Source organism: Erpetoichthys calabaricus, chromosome 5 (genome assembly GCF_900747795.2).
Source record: "Erpetoichthys calabaricus chromosome 5, fErpCal1.3, whole genome shotgun sequence".
In the NCBI taxonomy this organism is placed as follows: Eukaryota; Metazoa; Chordata; class Cladistia; order Polypteriformes; family Polypteridae; genus Erpetoichthys; species Erpetoichthys calabaricus.
Window position 1 is genome coordinate 249,028,707 of NC_041398.2, and position 27,508 is coordinate 249,056,214.

Below are 27,508 nucleotides of genomic sequence, written 5' to 3' on the forward strand. Positions count from 1 at the left end.
GTGCAGCTGGATGATAAATTGGACTGGACTGCCAATACTGATGCTCTGTGCAAGAGAGGACAGAGCCGACTATACTTTCTTAGAAGACTGGCGTCATTCAACATCAGCAATAAGATGCTGCAGATGTTCTATCAGATGGTTGTGGTGAGCGCCCTCTTCTACGCGGTGGTGTGCTGGGGAGGCAGCATAAAGCAGAGGGACGCCTCACGCCTGGACAAACTGGTGAGGAAGGCAGGCTCTATTGTAGGCATGGAGCTGGACAGTTTGACATCCGTGGCAGAGCAATGGGCGCTGAGCAGACTTCTGTCAATCATGGAGAATCCACTGCATCCACTGAACAGGATCATCTCCAGACAGAGGAGCAGCTTCAGCGACAGTCTGCTGTCACCGTCCTGCTCCACTGACAGACTGAGGAGATCGGTCCTCCATCACACTATGCGACTCTTCAATTCCACCTGGGGCGGGGGGGGGTAAACGTTAACATTATACAAAGTTATTGACTGTTATTCCTGCATTGTTATCACTCTTTTTAATTTAATATTGTTATTATCAGTATGCTGCTGCTGGAGAATGTGAATTTCACGTTGTGATTAATAAAGTATCTATCTATCTATCTATCTATCTATCTATCTATCTATCTATCTATCTATCTATCTATCTATCTATTCGCTTCCATACAGCAGGATAGAATTGGTGTTTCTATTATAGATTCTGAGTCTTTGTCTTTTGGGTGTACTGCTTCGACTTCCAGACTCTTAATTTTGTTCTTGATGCTGACTACTGCCCTCAAGTAAAATACTGTCTACTTGTTCAATTTCAGCATCATCCACAACTAATTAGCTGTTTGATGTACTATAAAGGGAATACTCCACCAAAAAATATTTTTTTAAATGTTACTTACCCCACATAGTTTGAGAAAAAAATTGAATCTTGTTTTCGTGGAGAAATTAATTACTGCATAGTCAAAATCAGTGGACTCAACTCTGGACAGTAAAAAACGAAGTGAAGAATGTACATGGGGGGAAAAAAAGAAAAAATTCGGATGTAATTTGTGTTGCGTGATCGTCATGCCCAATAACCATTTATGTATGGTCAAAACATGCAAAATTTGAGCATTTTTTGCTAAAATATTAACAGTTACTTTCTGAAAGCTCCACATTAAATGTCAATAAAGGGAGTCCTCATTTCCACAATGCCGTGCATTTGCTGATCTGCCTCTCCCCCTTCTTCATTGGTGAAGAAATCTGTCTTTTATTAAATACATGGCATTGTCGGAATGAGGATTTCCTTTTTGACATTTAATGCAGAGCTTTTAGGAAGTAACCACTGTCTAATGTTTATCCCCTATTGATGCCAATAGTTTGACTATTCAATAATTAATTTCTCTGCAAAAGCATAAGATTAAAAACTTTTATTGGCCACTACTACTACTGCCAACTATGTGAGGTAAGAAACATTTAACAAAATATATAATTTTTGGGTGGAATACTCCTTTAAGCCTCATCAGGAGATTGAGGTTAATTACCCACAGAAAAAGTGGCCAAACAAGCAAATTTTCTAAGTCTTTTTGTGGATGTAAGTGCTGTCCAAAATCTATCAAATGCGGGCCCAGGCAAAAACAATATAATAAAAAGATGATAGAGCACCACTGTGAAATGAACTCTTATTGTGTCAAGGTAACCTTTAAAGTATATAACTTTTCATATAAACACATTAAGTGTTAATTAAATTAGCAACCTTTCTGTGTAACATTTTGCTTTTTTCCCCAGACCAGGCCATACAATACAATACAATACAATTTATTTTTGTATAGCCCAAAATCACACAAGAAGTGCCACAATGGGCTTTAACAGGCCTGGCCTCTTGACAGCCCCCCAGCCTCGACTCTCTAAGAAGATAAGGAAAAACTCCCAAAAAAAACCTTGTAGGGAAAAAATGGAAGAAACCTCAGGAGAGGCAGTTCAAAGAGACACCCCTTTCCAGGTGGGTTGGGCATGCAGTGGGGTGTCAAAAAGAAAAAGGGGGTCAATACAATACAAAGAACAGAAGTAATTCTCAATACAGTATAAAAATAAAAAAATTTACAAGTACAGAACAGAATTTAACAGTAGATGATATTGCATAATAGGATTTAGATTTGTCCTGGAGACCTCAGCCATAAAGCTGCCTCCCCCTATTGGCCATTCCACAGCTGAAACAGCACTGGGCCAGCCAATCCAATGATAGGACCCCTCTACCCGACGATTCCTGTGATCCTCCGTCAGGGATGACTTTACCTTAGGCAGGCAAAACAACTTGGCAGGTGGGGCCGTGGCACCAAGTGCCACATTTGAGTACCGAGAAAAGAAACAGAATAGGTGAGGGTTAGTAACAAAAGAATAGGTGAGGGTTAGTAACATAACACTTACGACTTTTAACTGCCTGCACCCTTCACTGTATTGAGCAATAGGGAACTCCACTCACCTGTTTGACGTGGCTGTCATTTTCACATACCATGCCTCTGCCCAGTCCAGCTATTCGGGGCAGTGCTTGACACAAGGGAGGAACCCTCACACTCCCGCAACTCACTTTATACTGTAAGCAGTATGAGTTAACCTGTCATGCACATTTGGGGATTTGGGAGGAAAACCCACACGGAGAAGGTGCAGACACACTGCAGATTTGAAAGCTGGATGCTGTATCCTTGAGAATGTAGCTCTGAATATTTTGGCACCATGCAGTCACTTTGTGGAGGAGCTATTTCTGCACAATAGAAGCTGCTTCTATTCAAAGAATCAATATAAATGTGAAAAGTGTCTCTCATGGGAATATTTATCACATGAAATGAATATTTATGAAATCAGATTTACATACAAAGCTGGTTGGTCTTTTTGCACATGTGGAATGAGAGACCAGAGAGATGTAATTATTCAGATGTTTTTGCCATTTAGTCTTATAGAAACCACTGCCATCATGAGTTTTATTTACTAATGTCCGTTACTGAAACACAATGAATAACGATGTGCTGAGAAATAGCAAATAAATTTTAGTTCACCTTGAGTCAGGTTGATGTGTGCGGACACGTTGGTGTCGTTATTGACAGTGAAATCCCATGTGTCATTGCTTGTTTGTGACATCACAAATTAGATACACAGTTGGTGAAGAGAATTTCAGCTGGTGTCACTCCCTGCCCAAAGAAATCACAACACGGCACGTTGTTCGGTGGTACAATCCCACAACCGAGCATCCATGTTCATTTGACCTTGGCGTCAACCAGACCAGGGGTGGGCAGTGTGAGTCCTGGAGAGCCGCAGTGGCTGCAGGTTTTTGTTCCAGCCCAGTTTCTTAATGAGAGGTCAATTATTTCTGATGAAACACTTATTGCTTAAGTGACATTTTGATGCTTCATTTTAGTGGTCTTGCTGGTTAAGGTTCTCCACCCTTAATTGCTTATTTCAATCTTAAACTGCTGCATTCCATGTTTTAATGGCTCCTTATTAGCAATAAGATGTAAAAGACAAAGCAGCCAGCAGTTCTCCAGCTAGCTTTTTCCCCAATTACACCAGTGTGTGTTCATCATGCACTGTTTGATTTAATAAAACACATAATAGAAAAATGTGACAGACTGAAAATCATCTGATTTATTGGCAGGGATTGTTTTTCTAATTAAGCAATTAGGTTGAAGTGAAAACCTGTAGCCACTGCAGCTCTCCAGAACTGACCTTATCCACCCCTGACCTAGACCAACGTGTGTGTTCAAACTACCCATGAGCCATCACAAACATGTTCTTTTGTATCTGCTTCTATCTATTGTGGTTACTGTGTAATTTTCAAATTGCCTTTACTTCTTGATGCACCTTTGTAAAACGTTACTAAGGGTGGAGTAAGTTGTCATAGATGCTCCTGAGCATTGTTGAGCTGTCAAAATGATACATTAGGGTTATAGCTTACTCCTCTTTTTTAGATGGGCTAATAAAGGACACCGACTTGTGGTTGAGGAGCAATTTATGTATCTGGGTGACCAGGTGGGGGTGAGGCTTGTGGCAGTTGTAACGACAGTAAGGTCATCAATCGTCCAGCTGGTTCATCTCCATTCTAAAACGGAAGCCATGCTACTAATGGGCTATCACTCCCTTTCTTGCCCTGTGACCACCCAAGCCATTTCCTATGAGACACGTCCCAGGCTTGCATATATTGCAGGAGAACATTTTTTTGTGGAAAATCCATGTGAGAATTTAGGGGTTTTGGGTGTCCGAACACTTCGACTATGTGTTAAAAATCATTTATTGCCTCTGGACCAAAGTATATTTTTTGATCTTTATTATTTAGTATTACCAAAGCACCATTTTTGTTTTGTGTATAGGTGCTGATGAGTCCTGTAGTCTAGACAAACCCCAAGAGTACCCAGGGGACGAGGTTTCAGAGGTAGCAGCTTCTGATGTAATTGATGCGACACATTAAGTACTAACACCACAGATTTCTCCTCATTTGCACCCTTAGTGTGGTTTGTTATAGCTTTGGCTAATCTTGATTTTTTAATTTTTTTTGGCTATTCCTTCTTGATTTTGTTTCAAGTTAGTGTTTCAGCTTTAAATTTGACTTCTGGTTTTCAAGCTTTTTCCGGCTTATCTCCCGGTCGATTATTATTCAGTAACTTTTATTACTGTGCTCGTTACTGGCAGTAAAAAGCACCTTGTTGAGTCTGTGCCTTGAGGAACTCCAGGTTGTTTTGGAGGTATGAAGCAGTCCACTGTGGTACTGGATAGGTGAAAGTGGCCAGTTGATTTGCACTACACTTGCCGTTGGATCATTTCCAGTTTTTAAAGGGCTTATGTCATATAAGGAGTCCTTTACCCTCTGTGCCCTCTCATAGTACACACATGGAAAGAACTGTTCAGGTCTGTACCTGCAAAGTCGATAGAAAAGTCCCACACCTAACAAGCTCTCCCATGTCCACCAACACAAAGACCTCATTAGCTTCATCTGGTGGTGCTGTATGTGTAAGATGCTCTGAGGCTAAGCTGCTTCATTCCTGGCACTGTGGTTCAGCAAAAATGAATGTCTGAGCAGGTGCTGACAGAATTAAAGCAGTGCTTGTGGGTGCAAAACTGTTTTTGTTGTGGATTGCCTGGAAAAATGGCTTCTGTCATTTTATTTTTTCAGGAAGACGCTTGCAATCCCCTCCAAGAAGCAAAAGCCACCAATGAACCAAACTGTGAAACAGTTGTGCCAGTCCCACGAAAGAGAAAGGTAGGCATTACAGCAGTTTTCTTTTTTAATGTATTATAAGAATTTGAAATATCTCCAGTGTATAAAAGGTTTAGTTGTGAAACCTACTGCCGCTATAATACGGGACCCAGCATTGTCTGGTGGTGGTCATGTTTACGTGAAAAGCACAATAATGGCTGATTGTATTGACATAGCTGGTCTACTTTGTGACCTCAAATGAGTGACTTCACATTATGTTAGGGCTGTACTTTGTTAATAAAGTTGACATCATTTTAAAACATTGCTGATGTATGACATAATCCCCTTTGTTGTGGGTCAGGGGGGCTGGAAAGATGCATGTACCACAGAACGTGTTTACACTGGGGGGGGTGGCTCATTTTAGCTCTTGAAACAGAAGTTAGTCATGTTGTCTTCACAGAGGTTGCTGCAGCTCAGCACATACAGTGCTATTTGATTATTTTATTAAAAGTATAACTTTGGTATTTTTCAAGTCAGTTCTTAACAAGCATACTACAGTATATATGAATTTGACATGCAAAAATGCATTCGAAAGGTAAGCATTTTCTTTATATCTAAAAAAAAAAAATATGGTGCTTGCAGTAGTGCTTTGTGTTGAGCACAGGGGCATGATGTTGTTGTTATCTATCTATATATCTTTATCTTTCTATCTATATATAGTGCCTTTCTCACTATCTATCCATCTATCCATCCATCCATCCATCTATCCATCCATCCCGTGGCTGTTCATTTGTCTGTCCAGGATTTTAAAGAGTAGCTCACAAACCATTTGACCTATAGACCTGAAATTTGGTATACATACACTACGTGATGTCTGCTGTCCGCTTTCGGGGTTATGATTGACCTCCAAGGTTATTCCTTTTTGTATTTTTATTTTATTTTATTGTAGAATCAACTCGGCTGTAGCCAGCAGGGCGGCCATGCGGCGCATACATACGAGTGCCGTTCTCATCCCTACCACCTTCCCTGTCACTTCCTCTACCTCTTCATATCTTAAATCATTCTTGAGGCAGATTGAAGACCTAAGTGCCAGCTTAAGTGAAAAATTAAAGAAAACGTACTAAGTAATTGCAACACAAACACTGACTTAATCAGTTTTAATTAACGCGAAAAGATGCCGACAAAAGAAGAGAAGAAGTGGGCCACTAGGGTGGAGAAAAGAAGAGCAGCTCAGGAAGGAGCCAGCTCATCAACCTCTGAGCAAACGAATGATAAACGTACAGAGAAATAGATATATATGATTATGAAAAGGCATTAAATAATAGATTGATGGATATATTTACATATAGTGTACCAGATAACAACAACAACAACAACATTTATTTATATAGCACATTTTCATACAAAAAGTAGCTCAAAGTGCTTTACATAATGAAGAGAAGAAAAATAAAAGACAAAATAAGAAATTAAAATAAGGCAACATTAGTTAACATAGAAAGGAGTAAGGTCCGATGGCCAGGGTGGACAGAAAAAACTCCAGAGTGCTGGAGAAAAAAATAAAATCTGCAGGGGTTCCAGGCCACGAGACCGCCCAGTCCCCTCTGGGCATTCTACCTAACATAAATGAAATAGTCCTCTTTGTAGTTAGGGTTCACACGGTGTCACTTGATGGTGATGGTCATACAGACTTCTGGCTTTTAATCCATCCATCATTGTTGGAACATCATGGTGCTTTGGGTAGATGGCGCCACCACCAACAGGACACCGGAAAAGGAAACAGAAGAGAGAGTAGGGGTTAGTACAGATTTTGAATGAATAGTTATTATAATGAATTGGATATACAGAGTATCAGGATTAAATTACAGTGAAGTTATGAGAAGGCCATGTTAAAATAATGTGTTTTCAGTAGTTTTTTAAAGTGCTCCACTGTATTAGCCTGGCGAATTCCTACTGGCAGGCTATTCCAGATTTTAGGTGCATAACAGCAGAAGGCCGCCTCACCACTTCTTTTAAGTTTTGCTCTTGGAATTCTAAGGAGACACTCAGTTGAGGATCTGAGGTTACGATTTGGAATATAAGGTGTCAGACATTCCGATATATAAGCCGGGGCGAGATTATTTAAAGCTTTATAAACCATAAGCAGAATTTTAAAGTCAATTCTGAATGACACAGGTAACCAGTGTAGTGACATCAAAACTGGAGAAATGTGTTCAGATTTTCTTTTCCTGGTAAGGATTCTAGCAGCTGCATTCTGCACTAGTTGCAAACGATTGATGTCTTTTTTTGGGTAGTCCTTAGAGGAGTGCGTTACACTAATCTAGCCGACTGAAAACAAACGCATGAACTAATTTCTCTGCATCTTTCGATGATATAAGAGGTCTAACTTTTGCTATGTTTCTTAGGTGAAAAAATGCTGTCCTAGTGATCTGATTAATATGCGATTTAAAATTCAGATTACAATCAACGGTTACCCCTAAGCTTTTTACCTCCGATTTGACTTTTAATCCTAATGCATCCAGTTTATTTCTAATAGCCTCATTGTATCCATTATTGCCAATTACTAAGATTTCGGTTTTTTCTTTATTTAATTTGAGAAAGTTACTATTCATCCATTCTGAGGTACAGGTTAGACATTGTGTTAGCGAATCAAGAGATTTGGGGTCATCAGGTGCTATTGATAAAAACAGCTGTGTGTCATCAGCATAGCTGTGGTAGCTCACGTTGTGCCCTGAGATAATCTGACCTAATGGAAGCATGTAGATTGAGAAGAGCAGCGGACCCAGGATAGAGCCTTGTGGAACACCATATAGAATATCATGTGTCTTTGAGTTATAATTACCACAACTAACAAAGAATAGATAGACATTCTTAATTCTTGAGATGTAATTATAAATATGGATTACCATTTTAAATTATGTTGTACTTATTTCTTACCAAAACGTGTGCTGTATGACATACACACAAATCATAAACACAGTACAACCCTTTAAAAGAACTATAAATCAATGAAATGTTCACAAGATGTTTATCAATAAGATACAAGGCTAACATGCTTAACAAGTTTACAAGTAAAACTGACAGTTTTCTGTTAAGATGACAAGCCTACTGTTTACTGAACAAAAATTTCAAATTCTTCTGGATCTTCTTTTAAAATGGAGAATGTGAGCTGCTGTACTTAACACAAGCTCTCTCAGCATCCAAACTCAGACCAGCAGTGTCGGTTTTAAGGACAAAATAAAAAAGTCTGAATTATTAAACCAGCATTTCTTGCTGTTTGTTTAATTCTCCAGGACGACTCCTCTGATTCCTTTTTTTTCCAGTTTATTACTTCACTTTCTTTGACGTGAAGGCTAAGATTCCGATCTTCTGTCTGTGGTAAAGTCTGCCTTGCTGCTCTCTGTTTACAGGAAATTCACAGCCAAAACGAGACATGTGACACATCTCAGTGTAAAAGTGCCCTTCAGCTAATTTACCTTAAAGCTTGGAAAAGCAGATGATGGGGGGAAGATATTTCTCGTGATTGTCCAATTTACCAATCACTGATAGTCTTGTAGTGAAAATCAGCCGATTTAGATTGGTGGCTGATCAAGCGGAGCATCACTAGTTCTCTCAGAACAAAGTGGCAGTAGAGCCCTCTCCTTGTCTTTTTCACATCAATAGGAAAACAGACACATACTTAGTGTTTTTTAAATTTTAATGTCTGCTTTTTCAGGTCTGGAGTTGTTGGGATACCCCTCCCTTAGTGATACGGTGGTAAGAAATCACGTAGGAGAAATAACAGCTTTCTTTAATGATGCTTTATGCAGCATAACAGACAAGGAAGCCATGACAAGACCTTCGGGTAGTGGGAACCCGATGTATAGAGTCTGCCATTTCCGTGACTGCGTTGGAAGGATTTTCCAGATTGGATGACGGTATTTCCCATCTGTCCGTTGGCTTCAAAGGTGTGCCGGGCAATGTTTCCAAGGCTTTATACTCTTTCTCCATGTGCAGGCCCCGACTTAGGTGAATCATGCCATTCCCAAACAAGCCACAGAGAAGACAGTTTCATGCTGACTTTGACACACACAAATGCCCATTTCGCAGTTATCCCTGTCTTGTCTTCTAATACTTGCCTAGCAGTTCTGATATGGTGAACTCCTGTGTGCTAAATCTGGCCTTGTGTTAGCTGTACATGTGAGTGGATTTATAAAATATTTTTTGTACAGAGCACAGGGGCATATTAAACTTATATACTTACTACAGACATGGCCTAAGTTTCTTGCATCACTGAGCACCAGAAAGACTGCTTAATAAAGATCGGCCAGTTTCAGATGTGGCTCTTGAGTGGAATGGCATCATAAGTAGACGGTAATGAAATGGCACAGAATGAGGTTTTCATGTGAAGAGTGTTATTTCACACTTTCCAGTTGAGGACATTTGAGTTTAAACGTCCAGTACTTTCTACTGTGCTCAGGAATGCACTGCGCCTGCCCGCCATCTGCATATAGGTAGGTCACTATAGCTACTCCTCCATCACTGAGTGTTCATTTATTTCCACTTAATTAGAACTCTGCTATATTTACTCAAGTGTTGGCACAAATACATCTTTCCTGAGGGCCTGCCACATTTCACTTGTGTTATTTAGGTTGGCAATGGAGTGTGAATGCAGTGCATGATTATACAGCGTTTGAGTTCCTGCTATGCATGTATGTGACTCAGTAGTCACAGCTCCAGACCCTGATTAGCTTCAACTGTTTCTTTTTCATTGTTCCTCTAAAATTAGCCCATGTGTCATTGAAGAACCTCTTTAAACCCTCTATTTGCTTTAGAGGTATGTAAAATGTATATTTGCTTTTTATATTTTTGTGCACATATGATATTTACATTATACAGGCAGTGTGTGTGTGTGTGTGTGTGTGTGTGTGTGTGTGTGTGTGTGTGTGTGTATATGTGTATGTGTATACAGTCCCTTCAGAAAGTATTCCAACCCCTACACTTTTTGTCACATTTTGGACTGGGTGTTGGGCAAGGTCATGGGGTCCAGCGGCAGTGGGCCATCTGTAGGGTGAAGAAAGATTCACTGATTTTTGACTTTGCCGATGATGCTGTGATCTTCGTGGAGTCAATGGGGGCTCATGAGAGACTAAGCGAGGAGTCCAAGTGTCTGGGCTTGTGAGTGTCCTGGATAGAAACCAAGAGCCAGGCCTTTAATGACCTCGTGGGTACGGCCATCAACAGTGTGTCTGTCTGTGGAGAGAGTGTCGACCTCATCGAGAGGTTTACTTACCTCAGCAGTGACATTCATGTGACTCTTCCTATGAAAGACGGATTGGGAGAGCATGGGGGGTATCCAAGATCACTTGAAAATGGAAGGAAGCAAAATTAAGCAGACAGGCATCAGACGCTGTAATAAACTGTTAGGGAAATCTTCTAAGATTAGGAGCTCCATCCTGGTCAGAAGCAGATCCAAGAATGAATACTGACTTCTGGTGAGCTCTTGTTTTAAATAGCAGTGACACCGGAAGGGATGAGGTTTATGGCTTGTAGGCAAAAGTGATTTCAAATTTCTTCCTGCAGTTTCTGTTCTGGGCTTACGATGAAAACGGACATAAGGTTAGGGACCGTGAATCAGCCAGAATCTTCCCTGGCTGTTTATCATTACCAGAGTCGATGAAATACTTGTGATGCTTGCATGACTAACAACATACACTGAATAAGTCTGTGTGTATGTACAGGGTATGTAATATATATGTGTCTGTGTGTCTATATGTTTATTATATATAACAGGGTAGAAGTAAGTGCCATCCTAAACCAAAACAAAAATCAAAGCAAGCTGAAAATTTTTAAAGCAGTGGTTTTAGCCAAATATGAATGTGATTGATCATTATTTTGAAATTACGTATCTAATAGTTTTTTTTTTTATTAAAAAAAAAAGAAAAAAAGAGCATTAGAACAAAGCAAATCCTTGTTATCGTTGGCTTCAGTGTACTTGGTGTTCTTTTGCTACCTTGGTTAAACTTTAAGAGCTTGGGTGCACCTCTTTCAACTGGACAGTCCATATTGCTTAGATGGGACTTTGGTTTCAGTTATTTCAGTTTGTTTTTGTATAATGACTTTACATATTACTAATTACATAGTCTACACACAAAGACTGGTTTATTTAAAGAGACAGGAAAACAAAATACATTCATGCCCACCAAACCCCCACCCCACCCCAGTTGAATTTGACATTCATAGTTTCAGTTATTCGTGAGTTGCCTGTAAACTATTAAATGGGGATATTTTTGGAGCCTCTCGAAGAAACTCTAAGTCAACACAAGCCAAAAATGTATGATTTTATATAATACAAATTATTTTCAATATTGTTTACACAATATGTAAATATTACTGTTGTAATATTCATTGAAACAATCTGGACGACAATAGGCCATTCACCCCACCAAAGCTTGCTTGACCAATGATGTTATTTTAGAAGAATTAAATGCAAGTCCAGTTTTGAAAATCCCTACTGTCTACCATACTACTTAGTTACAAGTGTCTGTGGTTTTCTTCCTAATGTATGCAAAATGTCCCCTTAAGTTTCCATCTGTGTTCCCATGTTCTTGATGAACTCATTTTAAAGTCCTCATCTCCGATCCACTGGACTAATTCTCTTCATAATCTTAAACAATCAGGTCTCCTCTTAATTTTCTTTTGCTTAAAGCAAAAAGGCTCAGCTCTTTTAATCTTTCCTCCTAACTCATCCCCTGTAGCCCTCAATCAGCCTCGTTGTTCTTCTCTGGACCTTCTCTAGTGCCGCTATGTCCTTTTTGTAGCCTGGAGACCAAAACTGCACCCTGGACTCCAGATGAGGCCTCACCAGTGTGTTATAAAGCTTGAGCAGAACCTCCTTTTGCACTTTCTACTCAAGTAGAGCAATTTAGTGTAAGTGACTACTATGTTGTTAACATTAAAGGTTGAAAAGGAACTGTGGGGACTCTGTCAGCTGCCTTTCGCCTTTAGTGCCTTCATCGTTATTCAGCAGATCTGGACATCTCCTGCCAGCAGGTTCGCACTCTGCATTTGCTCACACACACTCATGCTCACGTTCTTTTTCACTCGGACTCACGCTCTCACTGTCTCTCTCCTGTGTTTACTCGCATAGAACTCTAGGCATCCTCCTCAGCTTACTTCTTGATTTCCTATCTTCCCTTCTTTCTTCTCCTTTAAATCCATGCGGCCTACCCCAGCTGACACCATACCACGCTGCTAATTGTCAGTCAGCTTTTTAAGGCAAGTGCACATGTGTGCCGGTGTTGGTTTGCCCAGCGGAGTAACTAAAAACGAGCCTTAAAGTAATCAAATAAATTAAAATACCCTACCACAGTTAGGGGGGACCCCAGTATTTGTGAATTTTCACTTTCACAGTGGTCTTCTTTTCCTAACCCTTGGGAATGTGAAGGGGTGGCAGTAGTTTGTAACGGATTATCGCAAATGGAGCTCGGCACTACCCATCCATTAATTCATTGTTGCACTATGGTCATTTGACCGTGGATATTCACTTTGTTTGTCATCAAATATCCTACCTTCACCCCAAATGCAGCACAAGCAGAAAAAAAGTGTTAAGTACAGTAAATACAAAATCAAGGAAACCCAAACAAGTAACCAATCTAAAACAAACCGTTGAGAACTATTTTATTATGACTAACAGTGACGCAGGCAGAGATTAAAAAACTTGATGTTTTGAAATCCTCTTAGATGGAAGTTTTTTAAAAATTAAAAAAGGGCATAAAGTTCAACTATTCCAAATATATGAACAAAGACTAAAATCATATTGGTAGATAAACTTAAAAAGTGCTCTGAAATAGACACAAACATACAAACACATTACAGGCGCTGTCTGATTAGACAGGTAAAAAAGACCTTTTATTCTTATAACATACAAAGTAACTAGGCCTTCAATGGTGCTGAAATTAAGAAATCGCCTCTGTGATTACAGCAGTCAAAAACAGCCTGGGCAGCTCCATCCTTCACTAAGGTTCAGGTCCAAATGAGACGCCAACATTTAGGGTTGTCTTCCAATTATACCGGATACTCCAGAAGGGGCATGGCTAGATACCCCCGGGACTGTCCTCTCTGAGCTGAAGGAGGGGAAGGAGACGAGTCTGCTAGCAGCAGCGCCCGCTCTCGCCATGGCAGGATATTATATACCTTTGAGTCTTTAAGTTGTCCCTTGTTATAAAAGGCACTATATAAAGGAGAGAGTGAGTTTGCACAAGCAAATTGAATGTTTTATCTGAATGGCATTACAAGTCCATAAGGCTCTCTGGAATTATGTGGGAAAAGTGCTGCTGTTATGGTGGCATAAGGCTGTGGTGGTGTGTCCTCCTGAAACAGAGTGACAGTGATACTGCAAAACTGCAGGTCATCTTTTTAGGTGGCCTACTGCTGACCTCTGGACATTTGCAGCCCCTCTACACCTGTTATGAGGGGTGTTTTTCTTTGATTATTCTGTATGTTTCTAGTATTAGGACAAAGCATCCACCTAATCTGAGTTTTTACTCTGAGGAATCAGATTCTCATGTTTATGTCCTTCTTAAAAATGTTTTTAAGAGGTTGAAGTTTATTTCACATTATTCCCTGATGTAACTTTTTTTTTTTCCCCTCCAATGGGCGCAAGTGTTTTCTATTGTTAGCATAGTCAATTGTTAGGAATACTGTACCCAGAATGCTCTGGGGTACGACATGTGATATCATCAGAGCGACCACATAAAAGCCAACGTGTAAATTCCGGATTTGTTTCAGTATTCAGTAAAACTACTCACTGCACTTGTGCTTTGCTCTTAATTTTTTGACTTGGTTCCTGACTTCTCACTATTAACACAAGGACTGCCACAGTGAAAACAGATCAGTGTGTTCCTGACATCAATGTAAAGTCAGGTGGTTGTTTTAATAAACTAATCAAGTTCGTTTAGTCATTAAAGATGATCAGTGAAGCACCAGTCGTTGAGACAGATTCAGATGGTTATGGTTCTACATACAGTGCATCCAGGAAGTATTCACAGCGCATCACTTTTTCCACATTTTGTTATGTCACAGCCTTATTCCAAAATGGATTAAATTCATTTTTTTCCTCAGAATTCTGCACACAACACTCCATAATGACAACGTGAAAAACGTTTACTTGAGGTTTTTGCAAATTTATTAAAAATAAAAAAACTGAGAAATCACATGTACATAAGTATTCACAGCCTTTGCCGTGAAGCTCAAAATTGAGCTCAGGTTCATCCTGTTTCCCCTGATCATCCTTGAGATGTTTCTGCAGCTTCATTGGAGTCCACCTGTGGTAAATTCAGTTGACTGGACATGATTTGGAAAGGCACACACCTGTCTATAGAAGGTCCCACAGTTGACAGTTCATGTCAGAGCACAAACCAAGCATGAAGTCAAAGGAATTGTCTGTAGACTTCCAAGACAGGATTGTCTCGAGGCACAAATCTGGGGAAGGTTACAGAAAAATTTCTGCTGCTTTGAAGGTCCCAGTGAGCACAGTGGCCTCCATCATCCGTAAGTGGAAGAAGTTCAAAACCACCAGGACTCTTCCTAGAGCTGGCCGGTCATCTAAACTGAGCAATCGGGGGAGAAGGGCCTTAGTCAGGGAGGTGACCAAGAACCCGATGGGCACTTTTTCAGAGCCCCAGAGGTCCTCTGTGGAGAGAGGAGAACCTTCCAAAAGGACAACCATCTCTGCAGCAATCCACCAATCAGCTGTATGGTAGAGTGGCCAGACGGAAGCCACTCCTTAGTAAAAGGCACATGGCAGCCCACCTGGAGTTTGCCAAAAGGCACCTGAAGGACTCTCAGACCATGAGAAAGAAAATTCTCTGGTCTGATGAGACAAAGATTGAACTCTTTGGTGTGAATGCCAGGCGTCACGTTTGGAGGAAACCAGGCACCGCTCATCACCAGGCCAATACCATCCCTACAGTGAAGCATGGTGGTGGCAGCATCATGCTGTGGGACTGGGAGACTAGTCAGGATAAAGGGAAAGATGACTGCAGCAATGTACAGAGACATCCTGGATGAAAACCTGCTCCAGAGCGCTCTTGACCTCAGACTGGGGCGATGGTTCATCTTTCAGCAGGACAACGACCCAAAGCACACAGCCAAGATATCAAAGGAGTGGCTTCAGGACAACTCTGTGAATGTCCTTGAGTGGCCCAGACTTGAATCTGATTGAACATCTCTGGAGAGATCTTAAAATGGCTGTGCACCGACGCTTCCCATCCAACCTGATGGAGCTTGAGAGGTGCTGCAAAGAGGAATGGGCCAAACTGGCCAAGAATAGGTGTGCCAAGCTTGTGGCATTGTATTCAAAAAGACTTGAGGCTGTAATTGCGGCCAAAGGTGCATCGACAAAGTATTGAGCAAAGGCTGTGAATACTTATGGACATGGGATTTCTCAGTTTTTTTGTTTTTAATAAATTTGCAAAAACCTCAAGTACACTTTTTTCACGTTGTCATCTTGGGGTGTTGTGTGTAGAATTCTGAGGAAAAAAATGAATTTAATCCATTTGGAATAAGGCTGTAACATAACAAAATGTGGAGAAAGTGATGCGCTGTGAATATTTTCCAGATGCACTGTATGTACATTATTTGAAAAATAACTAAAAATTAAAAAAAAAATCTTTGCATTTATATAGCGCTTTTCCCGCTACTCAAAGTGCTTAGCAATTGCAGGTTAAGGGACTTGCTCAAGGGCCCAACAGAGCAGAGTCCCTTTTGGCATTTTAAAGGATTCGAACCGGCAACCTTCCGACTGCCAGTGCAGATCCTTAGCCTCAGAGCCACTACTATCAATAGTATGTTTAATAAGAAAACACTAATACTAGGATGTTGGCCATTATGAATGTAGTGAGAAGTCAAGCAAAAATGACACATTTTTATTGGCTAACTAAAAAGATTACAATATGCAAGCTTTCGAGGCAACTCAGGCCCCTTGCCTGAAGAAGGGTCCTGAGTTGCCTCGAAAGCTTGCATATTGTAATCTTTTTTAGTTAGCCAATAAAAGAAAACACTAACAAAGTCAAATATTCTGTTCTGTGACACCACATTGCTTTGACATTATTTCAGATGCCCTTTACCCTCTATTTTCTTCTGTTACCTATGAATATGCTACAGCCGTGAAGCTGACTTATGAGATAACTTGTAGGTGGTGTCCATCTATTGTTCACCTGCTACGACTTGACTCATGTTTAGCAGTAGGCACATTAATTCTCAAATATGTTGTTTTGATTTCTGATTTTGACTTTGCTAAAAAGATAGGATGGGCTTTTGGTTACGACCAAGTGTCATCTTCGGATCCCCAAACCTTAAAAATCATTGCATAACAACAGCTACCATGGCTCATCTCCTGTTTTCAGAATCCCAGGTTGATTTCATTCATCATCTGATACAGATGTGGGCAAAACTGGAGCACCGCAAGGAACAGCCCTGTCTCCTTTTCTCTTCACTCTGTACATCTCACACTATAAATGTAACCACAGTTCAGGTCACTTGCAGAAATTCTCAGATAATTCTGCACTTATGGGGTGAATTGATAAGGGGGATGAGACAAAGGAGAGGAGTCAGGGAGAGAACTATATTTCTTGGTGAAGAGGGAATTGCCTGCATCTTAACATCAGCAAAACCAAAGGACTGCTTATTGACTTTTGCTGCTCGAGAGAACCTCTATGTCTCGTCACTATTCAGGTGAGTAGATACAGAGGAGGTGCACTCCTACCTACAAGAACTTTGGGGTCTACATTAATGAGAAGTTGGACATGTCTTGGAACAAAGGGGAACTGTACAAAAAAAATTAAAGGAACACTTTGAAAACACATCAGCTCTCAATGGGGAAAAAACGCTGATATCTCTACTGCTATGGACTGGGTAATGTGTTAGGAACGAAAGGATGGCACATCATTTGTTGGAAATGAAAATGATCAACCTACAGAGGGCTGAACTCAGACACCTCGAAAATCAAAGTGAAAAAATAATGTGGTAGACTGGAGATTCCATTTTGCCGAAATTTTATTGCAGCAACTCCAAATTGTACTCAGTAGTTTGTATGCCCCCCACCCCACATGCTTCTATGCATGCCTGACAACATCCTAATGAGATGACGGATGGTGTCCTGGGGGATCTTCTCCCAGATCTGGACCAGGGCATCACTGAGCTGCTGTACAGGCTGAGGCGTCGGATGGACTGTAACATAATGTCCCACCCAGAGGTGTTCTATTGGATTGAGCTCAGATGGGGGAGTTGTTTTGGGTGGGGGACCAGTCAATGGTATCAATTCCTTCATCCTCTTGCCACATGAGACCGGGCATTGTCATGCACCAGGAGGAACCCAGGACCCACTGCACCAGCATAGGGTCTGACAATGGGTCCAAGGATTTCATCCCGATTCCTAATGGCAGTCCAGCGGTGCTGTTGTCTAGCCTGTAGAGGTTTGGTTGGCTCTCCATGGATATGCCTCCCCAGACCATCACTGACCGACCACCAAACCGGTTATGTTGAACGATGTTACAGGCAACAGCTTTCTCCACAGCTTCTCCAGACCCTTTCACATCTGTCACGTGTTCAGGGTGAACCTGCTCTTGTCTGTGAAAAGCACAGGGCGCCTGCCAGTGGTGGACCTGCCAATTCTGGTATTTTAGGACAAATGCCAATCGAGCTCCACGGTGCCCACTAGAGGATGTCAGGCCCTTAGGCCACCCTCATGAAGTCTGTTTGATTGTTTGGTCATTTTCTAGGCTCTGCCAGTGCTCATCCTGTTCCTCCTTGCCCAGCACAGCAGATAGCACATCAGTCCTGCTGATGGGTTAAGGACCTTCTATGAGAGGCCCTGTCCAGCTCTCCTAGAGTAACCTGTCTGTCTCCTGGAATCTCCTCCATGCCCTTGAGACTATGCTGGGAAACACAGCATACCTTCTGGCAATGACACGTATTGATGTGCCATCCTGGAGAAGTTGGACTAGTTGTGCCAGCTCTGTAGGGTCCAGGTATGTCCTCCTGCTACCAGTAGTGATCCACTGACTGTAGCCAAATGCAAAACAAGTGAAAAAACAGATGAGGAGGGAAAAATGTCAGTGGCCTCCCTCCACCTGTTAACCCATCCATTCCTGTTTTGGAGGTCATCATTTTTTCGAGCAGTTTATTTAAGAAATGGCAGAGCTGGCTCTTTTTCCTTTAATGTGGGAAGGGTAATCCTTCACATTTTCCACAACTCTGTGATGGCCAGTCTGTGGTGAGCTGGGCTGATGACATCACATCAAGAAAGGCCCACCGAATCAACAAGCTAATTAAGCGGGCAGGCTCAGTTATGAGACGCATTCTGGACCTCCAGGAGGTAGTAGAGGAGGAGAAAATGAAAACAAAAACGGAGTGCCATTATGAACAATGCTTCACATCCCCTCTGTGACACAGCAACATTGAGGACTTTCAGCCAACAGTTTAGAATTGAACGGCTCTGAAGGTGATAAAGGACAAGCAACAATACCACAAACAGAACATGCAGATTACTCATGACTCAGTACTGTGTACTGCACTTCCTCTAGCAGCGCTATCTACCGTGAGGCCAGCAAACCATTGAAAAAAAGAATTTTCTATGTACACTCCTCTTTTTTCCACACATCTTTCAAACAGTACCATCACACTTCTTTGTGAATTCCTTGAAGTTCAAGGAGCACACACAGGCTTTCTTGGCGGCCTTTCCAAATTTTGTACGACAGCCCTTAATGGTGGGTGGAACTCAAAATGCAGTGTAATGTCTTGTGAAAAATGCCTTCCTTGTATTGATTTTTTTGTTGTTTTTACTACCTTGGTTACCTTGAAGGGGAACAAGTGGTCCTAGACTTTTGATACAGTCCTGATCAAAAGTTTAAGACCACTTGAAAAATGGCAAAAAATCACATTTTGCATGGTTGGCTCTTAACAAGGTTCCAAGTAGAGCTTCAACATGCAACAAGAAGAAATGGGAGTGAGACAAAACATTTGTTGAGCATGCAGTTTAATGAAAACAATGATTAAACTGAAACAGGCTGTTTTACAGCTGATCAAAAGTTTAAGACCACACCTCCAAAAAAACCCGTAAACCCCCCCAAAACAGAAATCAAACTTCCAAACATGAACTCAGTACTGAGTAGCTCCACCGTTATTGTTGATCACTTCAAAAATTCGTTGCGGCATGCTTGATGCAAGCGTTTCCATGAGGTGAGTGGGAACATTTCTCCAAGTGGTAAGAACCACTCGCAGAAAGTTCAAAAAGACACATTTCAGACCTAAGCATATGGGCATCATTTATACAGTCCTGATCAAAAGTTTAAGACCACTTGAAAAAGCAGGATGGGGCAAAAGAGTGATGTTATTCTTATGGAAGAAGTCCCTTGTCCTGCGGGCATTGTGTACTGTAGCGTTGTCCTGTTGAAAAACCCAGTCGTTACCACACAGACGAGGGCCCTCAGTCATGAGGAATGCTCTCTGCAACATCTGGACATAGCCAGCGGCTGTTTGACGCCCCTGCACTTCCTGAAGCTCCATTGTTCCACTGAAGGAAAAAGCACCCCAGACCATTATGGCGCCCCCTCCACTGTGGCGCGTAGAAAACATCTCAGGTGGGATCTGCTTGTCATGCCAGTAACGTTGGAAACCATCAGGACCATCAAGGTTAATTTTTTTCTCATCAGAGAATAAAACTTTCTTCCACCTTTGAATGTCCCATGTTTGGTGCTCTCTTGCAAAGTCCAAACGAGCAGTTCTGTGGTGTTCAAGGAGACGAGGTCTTTGAAGACGTTTTTTGTTTTTGAAGCCCTTCAGTCTCAGATGCCGTCTGATGGTTATGGAGCTGCAGTCAGCTCCAGTAACGGCCTTAATTGGGGTCGAGGATCGTCCAGTGTCTTGACGCACAGCCAATTGGATCCTCTGGCTCAGTGCTGGTGAAATTTTTTTGGGTCTTCCACTTGACTTTTTTGTTCCATAACCCTCAGGATCATTTAAGAAATTCCAAATGATTGTCTTACTGTCTTACTGCGTCCCACCTCGGCAGCGATGGCGCGCTGTGAGAGACCCTGCTTATGCAGTTCAACAACCCGACCACGTTCAAAAAGGGAGAGTTTTTTTTGCCTTTGCCATCAGAACATGTGACTGCCTGAAAGAAAATGACAATGAATCCACATCTTTGCACAGATTTGGCCTTTTAAAGGCATGTGGTCCTAAAATTTTGATCAGCTGTAAAACAGCCTGTTTCAATTTAATCATTATTTTCAATTAATTGAATGCTCAAAAACTGTTTTGTCTCACTCCCATTTCTTCTTGTTGCATGTTGAACCTCTACTTGGAACCTTGTTAAGATCCAACCATGCAAAATATGATTTTTTGCCATTTTTCAAGTGGTCTTAAACTTTTGATCAGGACTGTATCTCCTCTTCTTGTACTAAATTGCCTCAACTGGTCAAGGCTTGAAGTAAAATTGCAATTACAATTTAAAACATAAAAGCAAAACTGTCAGTCCTCATTTTAGAACGCGTGATGACTTTCAAAACGCACTGCCAACCGGGACATTTCAGGCTGGACATGCACCCCCACACTGGAGAGGCAGTTGGTCCACCCCTTAGCTGGAAACGAGTGTGCAGCACCCAGCACAAAGACAGTTTTGCATAATGTATGAAACAAGATGCTTCTAGATAAGTATAGACACGTTGCATATAATAGAATATTGACAAATCAAATAAAAAATGCTTAAGAAGAGGAGCTGAGGGCGCTGTTCTGAACAGTTTAATAAGTTAAATGACTGATGGAAGCTTATTACTTACTTTGCGCAGTGTCTTGTGAGACTGTGCACAATCGCCATTGCAGATATCGCCATCTGCCTTTCAGTTATACAGCGTCTTGTATGTTCTGTCCGTTATATGCAGTAGCTCTATTCCAATGCAGTAGGCCCTGGATTGCTATAGGATGGGGCCTGCGCAAAGGCCAGATATTCATAACATACAGTATCTCCCACCACTCACCAAGAAGAGGCGACAGTTGCTGACCTGACACTCCGCAAGTAACACAGTCCAGTGTGAATGACCTTTCAACACCCACTGCTGTTCAGTTTGAGGCAGACAGGTGTGGCCAATGCTCTTCTCTTGTTCCCTGCCCGCTCCTCATATTGCCGCATCAGAAGAAGAACAATCCTATGTGGTGAACGACAGCAGTTTCCCCTTTGTCTCTGGACCTCATGGAAATGACAAATGGAGATGCGATTACTGAAGGTGACCTTACTGGCCTAGGACATGGGGCCCACACGACAGCCTGTGTAACTTGTCTAGTTTCTGAATGTGTTTTCATGCAGTGCAGGCTACGGGCAGTGAGTGTTCATTTCAATCTGCTTTTGTTCATCACTGCATTGTCTTTGGGTTTCATTGTAGAGTGTGAGTTTCCCAGGTTAGCATCTCTCATACTTTGTGCTAGATGGGGATGTGCACACATTGGTTTTGATAAAAAGAAAAATAAAGGGTGGCAGCACAATGGGGATTTCAGCTGCATGTGTTGGAATACACGCTGGGTGAGATCGCTGGCAGCACCAGTTTTTAGGCCCAGTCTTTCTGGACATTCAGCATTGTCACAGGTTTTTTTTTTTTTATATGGTTTTCTAAAGTTTTCTGTTGAGGGCTTTTTGGGTCACTGAAACAGATTTTTGAAGGTTATTGCCTTTTTTTTTTTTTTTTTTTTTTTTTTAAGACATGGTTGCCCCCAGTTTTGGGATCTAGTGTGACATCGCTGGTGCAGTGTTTTTTTAAGCCAGCACTTCAGATCTGTCTTCATCCGAGTTTACGGATAAAAAACACCTTGCAAGTGTCTAGTTAGGCAGATAGATTATTCTTCATGACTTGTTTCTTATTTAAAGACTACGACTTTGGATTGTTGTTTTAGGTACAGAGAATGATTGGATGAACTTTTGGTTGCTAAATGTCTGTCTAGTTTATGGACGTTTCTTCTCTTCGTCACCTCCATTCACTATTAATGCATTTATTTCTTAGTGTAATACATAACAAGTCAGTGTTTTCTACTTAACACGTATGACATGAAATGAGCATATATTGACATTGATGGACAGACGAGCAAATTACTGGTTTTCAGTCATATACACCTATTTCATATAAACCATGTATATATGTATTTTTTTTAGGTTGTCAAATCAAGGAATTTAGGTGCCATCATCACTCTTCCAAGACCAGAGCCATCAACTGAGGTTCCACAAATTGGAATACGGATCCAGGAAAAGGCCCAGAGGACAGAAGAGATGGAGCTCCTTGAGAAGGCCTGTCTCATCCCTGCAGGAGAGGAGCCCCTGAGCAGGTGGGTACTTCTCATGGCAGATCCAGAGACATTTTTTTCTTTTAATTACAAAGCAGATTCTAGAAATACGTTTCTTTAAAATAACAAATTCCAGCCTTTAATAAAGTGTTGTGGCAGAGCCATCTCCGTCAGGGTGAGAGAGAGTAAGAATATGGTCATTAGATGAGGCCGGAATTCTCAGCATAATCGGTGTAAGTGTCAAAATAAATTGTAGGCTGTCAAGAAATAATTAAGGATTAAGGATCATGATGGCAGCAGTCCTCAAAAGGCGATCAAGAGTGCCAGGCGTTTGTACTCAACAGCTAACTAGACCTGGCTCTTCTGGATGGGCTGAAGGTGACAGAAGACCTCAAACTGGAAAGAGAGCACTTTAGGGTAAATGTGGACAAAACCTTTTATTAGAAAAGGTTCAGGTTTAACACCATAGTCTGCTCCCTTGTACAACGTTTCTGTGACTGGCACTCTCTGTATTTTTGTTATGTTGTAGTGATTTCATTATAGGAATCTGTATCTGTGATGCTGTATTGTCATTTTGTTTGCTTCAGAAAGTGCTTTATGATGATTAATAACACTATAGATGAGCACTCTTAAATAATTCAGAAATGCAACTGCATTGTTAGGCTGTTATTCTACACTGGTATGTGCCTAAGTAGCACTTAAAAATCAAAACACAGTAGACTGTTGATTATCTGGACCTTCAATCATCCGAAGTACCACCACCTCAAAAAAAACAATTACCTCCTTTTGGTGTACTGGTCGTTAAGCTGAAGTGTTCAACCTGGAGCTTAATGCAGTTGTTTTTGATAGTTTCTTAGAATGTACAGCATGTGCAGCATGAGCAAAATGGCAAAGTTTCATTTCTAGTTTTGCCCCAGAAATTCATTTTGGAATTGAAATCTCTGTTTAAAATAAATAAGTAAATAACTTAACTGGTGGAGAGTTTAAAGTTGTTTGTGGTGAGATTCATGGATCTTGACTTTGCTGATGATGCTGTGATCGTCATGGAGTTAATAAAGGCTCTGACTGGGGCGCTTGAGAGTCTGAGTGTGGAGTCTGAGTATCTGGGCTTGCGAGTGTCCTGATAAAACCCAAAGAGCCAGGCCTTTAATGACTTCTTGGGCACGGCCATCAGCAGGGTGGGTGTCTGCGGAAAGAGTGTTGACCTCGTCGAGTGGTTTACTTACCTCGGCAGTGACATTCATGTGACTGTGACTCTTCTCTATGAAGTCAGTAGACGGATTAGGAGAGCATTGGGGGGTCATGAGGTTGCTGGAAAGGAGTGTGTGGTGCTCCTGATATCTCTGCAAATGGATGAAGGCCTTTAGAGTCCTGGTGCTTCCTGTCTTACTATATGGTTGCGAGACATGGACGCTATCCAGTGACCTGAGACGAAGGCTGGACTCCTTTGGCACTGTGTCTCTCCGGAAAATCCTTGGGTACCGTTGGTTTGACTTTGTGTCAAATGAGCAGTTGCTCATGGAGTCCCGAATGAGGCACATGACCTGCATTGTGAGGGAGCGTCAGTTACGGCACTACGGCCATGTGACGCGTTTCTCTGAGGTTGATCCGGCTCATAAGATCCTTATTGCTGGGGACCCAAGTGGCTGGACCAGGCCAAGGGGTCGCCCACGTAACACCTGGCTGCGGCAGATAGAGGGTCATTTCCGGAGGATCTGGACTGGACCCACGTGTCTGCCTGGGGGGTTGCAAATTGGGTTGTTTCCGAGTTGTTTCGTTGTGTTGTGGGTGTGGCAACGCGCTGTACCAGTGCATGCTCCCCAACTTGACTTGACTTGTGGTGAAATGCAAGGAATATTGCTCCCTAAGGGTTATTCCACAGCCTGGCCCCCCAAAGCCATCCAGTCTTCCTCGGCTTCACCCGAGCGGCTCTGTGCACTCACATCTCCCTGCCTGCACATTCGTACTGATGGATCCACCTCAAATCTCTCATTTCGGATCAGAGGTAGCAATGCCTCCTCTCACTTTCCCCAACTCCATATGTTGAACCAAACCAGAATACTTTGTGAGTCTTGACTATGGCTACACATTCTATATTCTATTATATAGTGCCATACATGTGTGCACCTTAAATTAGATTAAATAAATGTTATCAATCCCAATAGAAATTTAGATGCATGTAACAGCAGAAACATAAAAAACAAAGATACAGACTTGCAGGACAAATTATACAATCAATCAATTGATAGATAATAATTAGAAATAATATATATTAATCTGAAATAGAGAAAAAGAGTACAATCAAACTTTCAGGATATAAGTACTAAGTCTGGGATGTCAGGAGGAAGCACTGAATTGCCTAAGTGCATCAGGCAGAAAAGATCCCATGTGTTGCGACTTAACTGTAGCACACCATGATAGAGTGAGCCTGCGGCTAAAAGTGTCCCAAGAGAGCACCTTCTGGAGGGGGTTTTTCACGGTGGCATCTAATTTTACCACCAGTCTCTTTTTAACAGCAGTTTCCAGTAGGTTCAGGGCTAGTCCTGTAATGGAGCAGGCTTTCCTGATCGGTTTGTTCAGGCATTTTGCATTGTTTGAACTCAAGTTGCTTCCCCAGTAGACAACACCATAGTTAGAACGTTTCCAGTATCTTGCTGCATACATCAAATGACCAGAGTTCTACCTCAGGAAGTAATGTCTGCTTTGGCCCTTGTTGTATAACACCATTGTGTTGTCAGACCAGTCCAGTTTGCTGTTTATATGAACCCCCAGGTACTTGTAGCTCTACACCACTTACACTTCCTCCCTCTGAATGGTGACAAGTCTCAGAAGCTCTTTGGCATGCCAGAAGTTCACCAGCGGCTGATGTTGAGCTGCAGGTTGTTCTGCCTGCACCAGAAGACATACTCCACATGCCTCCTGTTCTCCTTCTCTCCATTATTAATGTAGCCTATGATTGATAAACTTTAATTGCTCCTCAGGAGGAAATTTGGCTTTTTACAAAAGTTCTTTAAATAAATACATACATACGTACATACATAAATAGATTGTGTGTATCTATATTTACAGTATTCACACTATGGTAATGTGCACACATCGGAATGACTGAAATCTTCTGACTTGACAGTCCCAGTCACAGTAAGGCACTATACAAGCACACTGCTGTTGGTATTGAAGGCACTTCAGTTTAATTTGTTGTTAATTTGTTTAATTTGTTGTTAATTTGTTTACTGAAAGTCCTCTTGAAGTATGCCCCTTTTGAAAAATTTTTTACTGACCATCACAAAGTTGTAGATGTGAAGGATGTCACTTCCCAACAAGGTTATAATAGGTAACGAAAACTAAAATCAAAACTGAAATCATTGTTAAAAAACATTTTTGTAAACTGAAATAAAATAATTAACAAAATTAAAAACTAAAACTAAACAAAAGTATTAAAGTAGCCGGAAAGACTAACTGAAGTAAAACAATAGTTTACTAAAATATTTTTAGTTTTCGTTTTTGAATGAATATCCTTGCCGTTTAGTCTTTAACCCTTGTAAGTTTTAACTGTAAAACAGAAAGTCATGCACCACGAGCTGCCCTCACATATTCATTCATCCAATTCAATTCAATTCTTTGTCATGAGTACAAGTACCATGTAAAATGAAATGCTTGCTTGCATGTGCCCCCGCAGACAGTGAACATAGCCAAAAAAAAACCACTCAATAAATAAATGAATATAAATAAGTAAATAAATAAAACCTGAATCCTAGGAATAAACAGAGACAGTGGCAGACGTACAGTATACTGTATGTGCAGGTAGTAGTGGAGGTGACACAGGGTTACCGATTGTTCATGAGTCTGATTGCAGTTGGGTAGAAACTGTTCCTGAACCTGGAGGTGCGCGTCTGAATGGACTTTAGTCGCTTCACAGATGGGAGGAGAGTGAAAAGTGACAGTGCAGGGTGGCTGGGGTCCCGCCGAATACGGTTCACTTTCCTGAGACAATGTAAAGTGTGGATGTCATGGATCGCTGTGTGCCCATGATCTGCTGTGCTGTATTCACCACACACTGTAGAGCTCTGCAGTCCTGAACTGAGCAGTTCATCCGGGCTTTACTCAGTCTCCTGAGGAAGTAGAGGCGTTGTTGGGCTTTCTTGACTACTGCTGCAGTGTGACTTGCCCATTTAAGGTCATCAGTGAGAGTGACTCTGAGGAACCTAAAGCTGCTGACCTGCTCCACAGCCTCACCTCCGATATAGATGGGCTGTACTCTGTTGCCTGTTTGCGGAAATCCACAGTACAGTCCTTAATTTTGGTAATGTTGAGGGTGAGGTTGTTGTCCTGACACCATTTTTCCAGGAGTCTGACCTCCTCCCTGTAGACTGTCTCATCGTCCTTACTGATCAGACCTATTACAAACTTGAGGATGGTGTTAGAGCTGTACTTAGCTACGCAGTCATGGGTGGAGAGAGAGTAAAGCAGGGGTCTCAGGACGCTTCCCTGTGGGGTGCCAGTGTTGATGGTGATGATAGAGGAAGTTTTTCCACCAATACGCACTTGCTGAGGTCTGCCGGTGAAGAAGTCCAGTACCTAGTTGCACAGTGAAGAGCGAAGCCCCAGATCCAGGAGTTTAGCGATGAGCTGGGATGGAATGACAGTGTTAAATGCAGAGCTATAGTCCACAAACAGCAGCCTGGCATAACAGTTCTTGTTCTCCAGATGAGACAGGGTGGTGTGAAGTGTTATGGAGATGGCATCCTCAGTGGACCTGTTGCAATAGTAGACAAACTGGAGGGGCTCCAGACTGTCAGGGATGATGTCCTTGATGTGTTCTAGCACCATCCTCTCAAAGCACTTCATGGCTATGGGAGTAAGTGCTACTAGGCGATAATCATTAGAGCAGTCGACTTTATTTTTCTTTGGGACAGGGATGATGGCTGTGTGCTTGAAGCAGGTGGGGACAGATGAAACCCTCAGAGATGTGTTAAAAATATCTGTGAAGACAGCAGCTAGCTGGTCGCAACATGTTTTTAAAACGTGACCTGAGACTCCG

The 27,508-nt window shown here is 41.6% G+C and overlaps 1 protein-coding gene across 6 annotated transcripts in view; it reads left to right on the forward strand.

Moving 5' to 3' along the window:
* fam13a (family with sequence similarity 13 member A) overlaps positions 1 to 27,508 on the forward strand; it is a 242,902-nt gene that overhangs the window by 66,811 nt on the left and 148,583 nt on the right. For all 6 annotated transcript variants that reach the window (XM_028802748.2, XM_051928116.1, XM_051928112.1 and 3 more), the window contains 2 exons: positions 5,143 to 5,229; positions 22,343 to 22,512. In XM_028802748.2, coding sequence (XP_028658581.1) covers positions 5,143 to 5,229; positions 22,343 to 22,512 — 257 coding nt within the window. The remainder of the gene's footprint in view (positions 1 to 5,142; positions 5,230 to 22,342; positions 22,513 to 27,508) is intronic.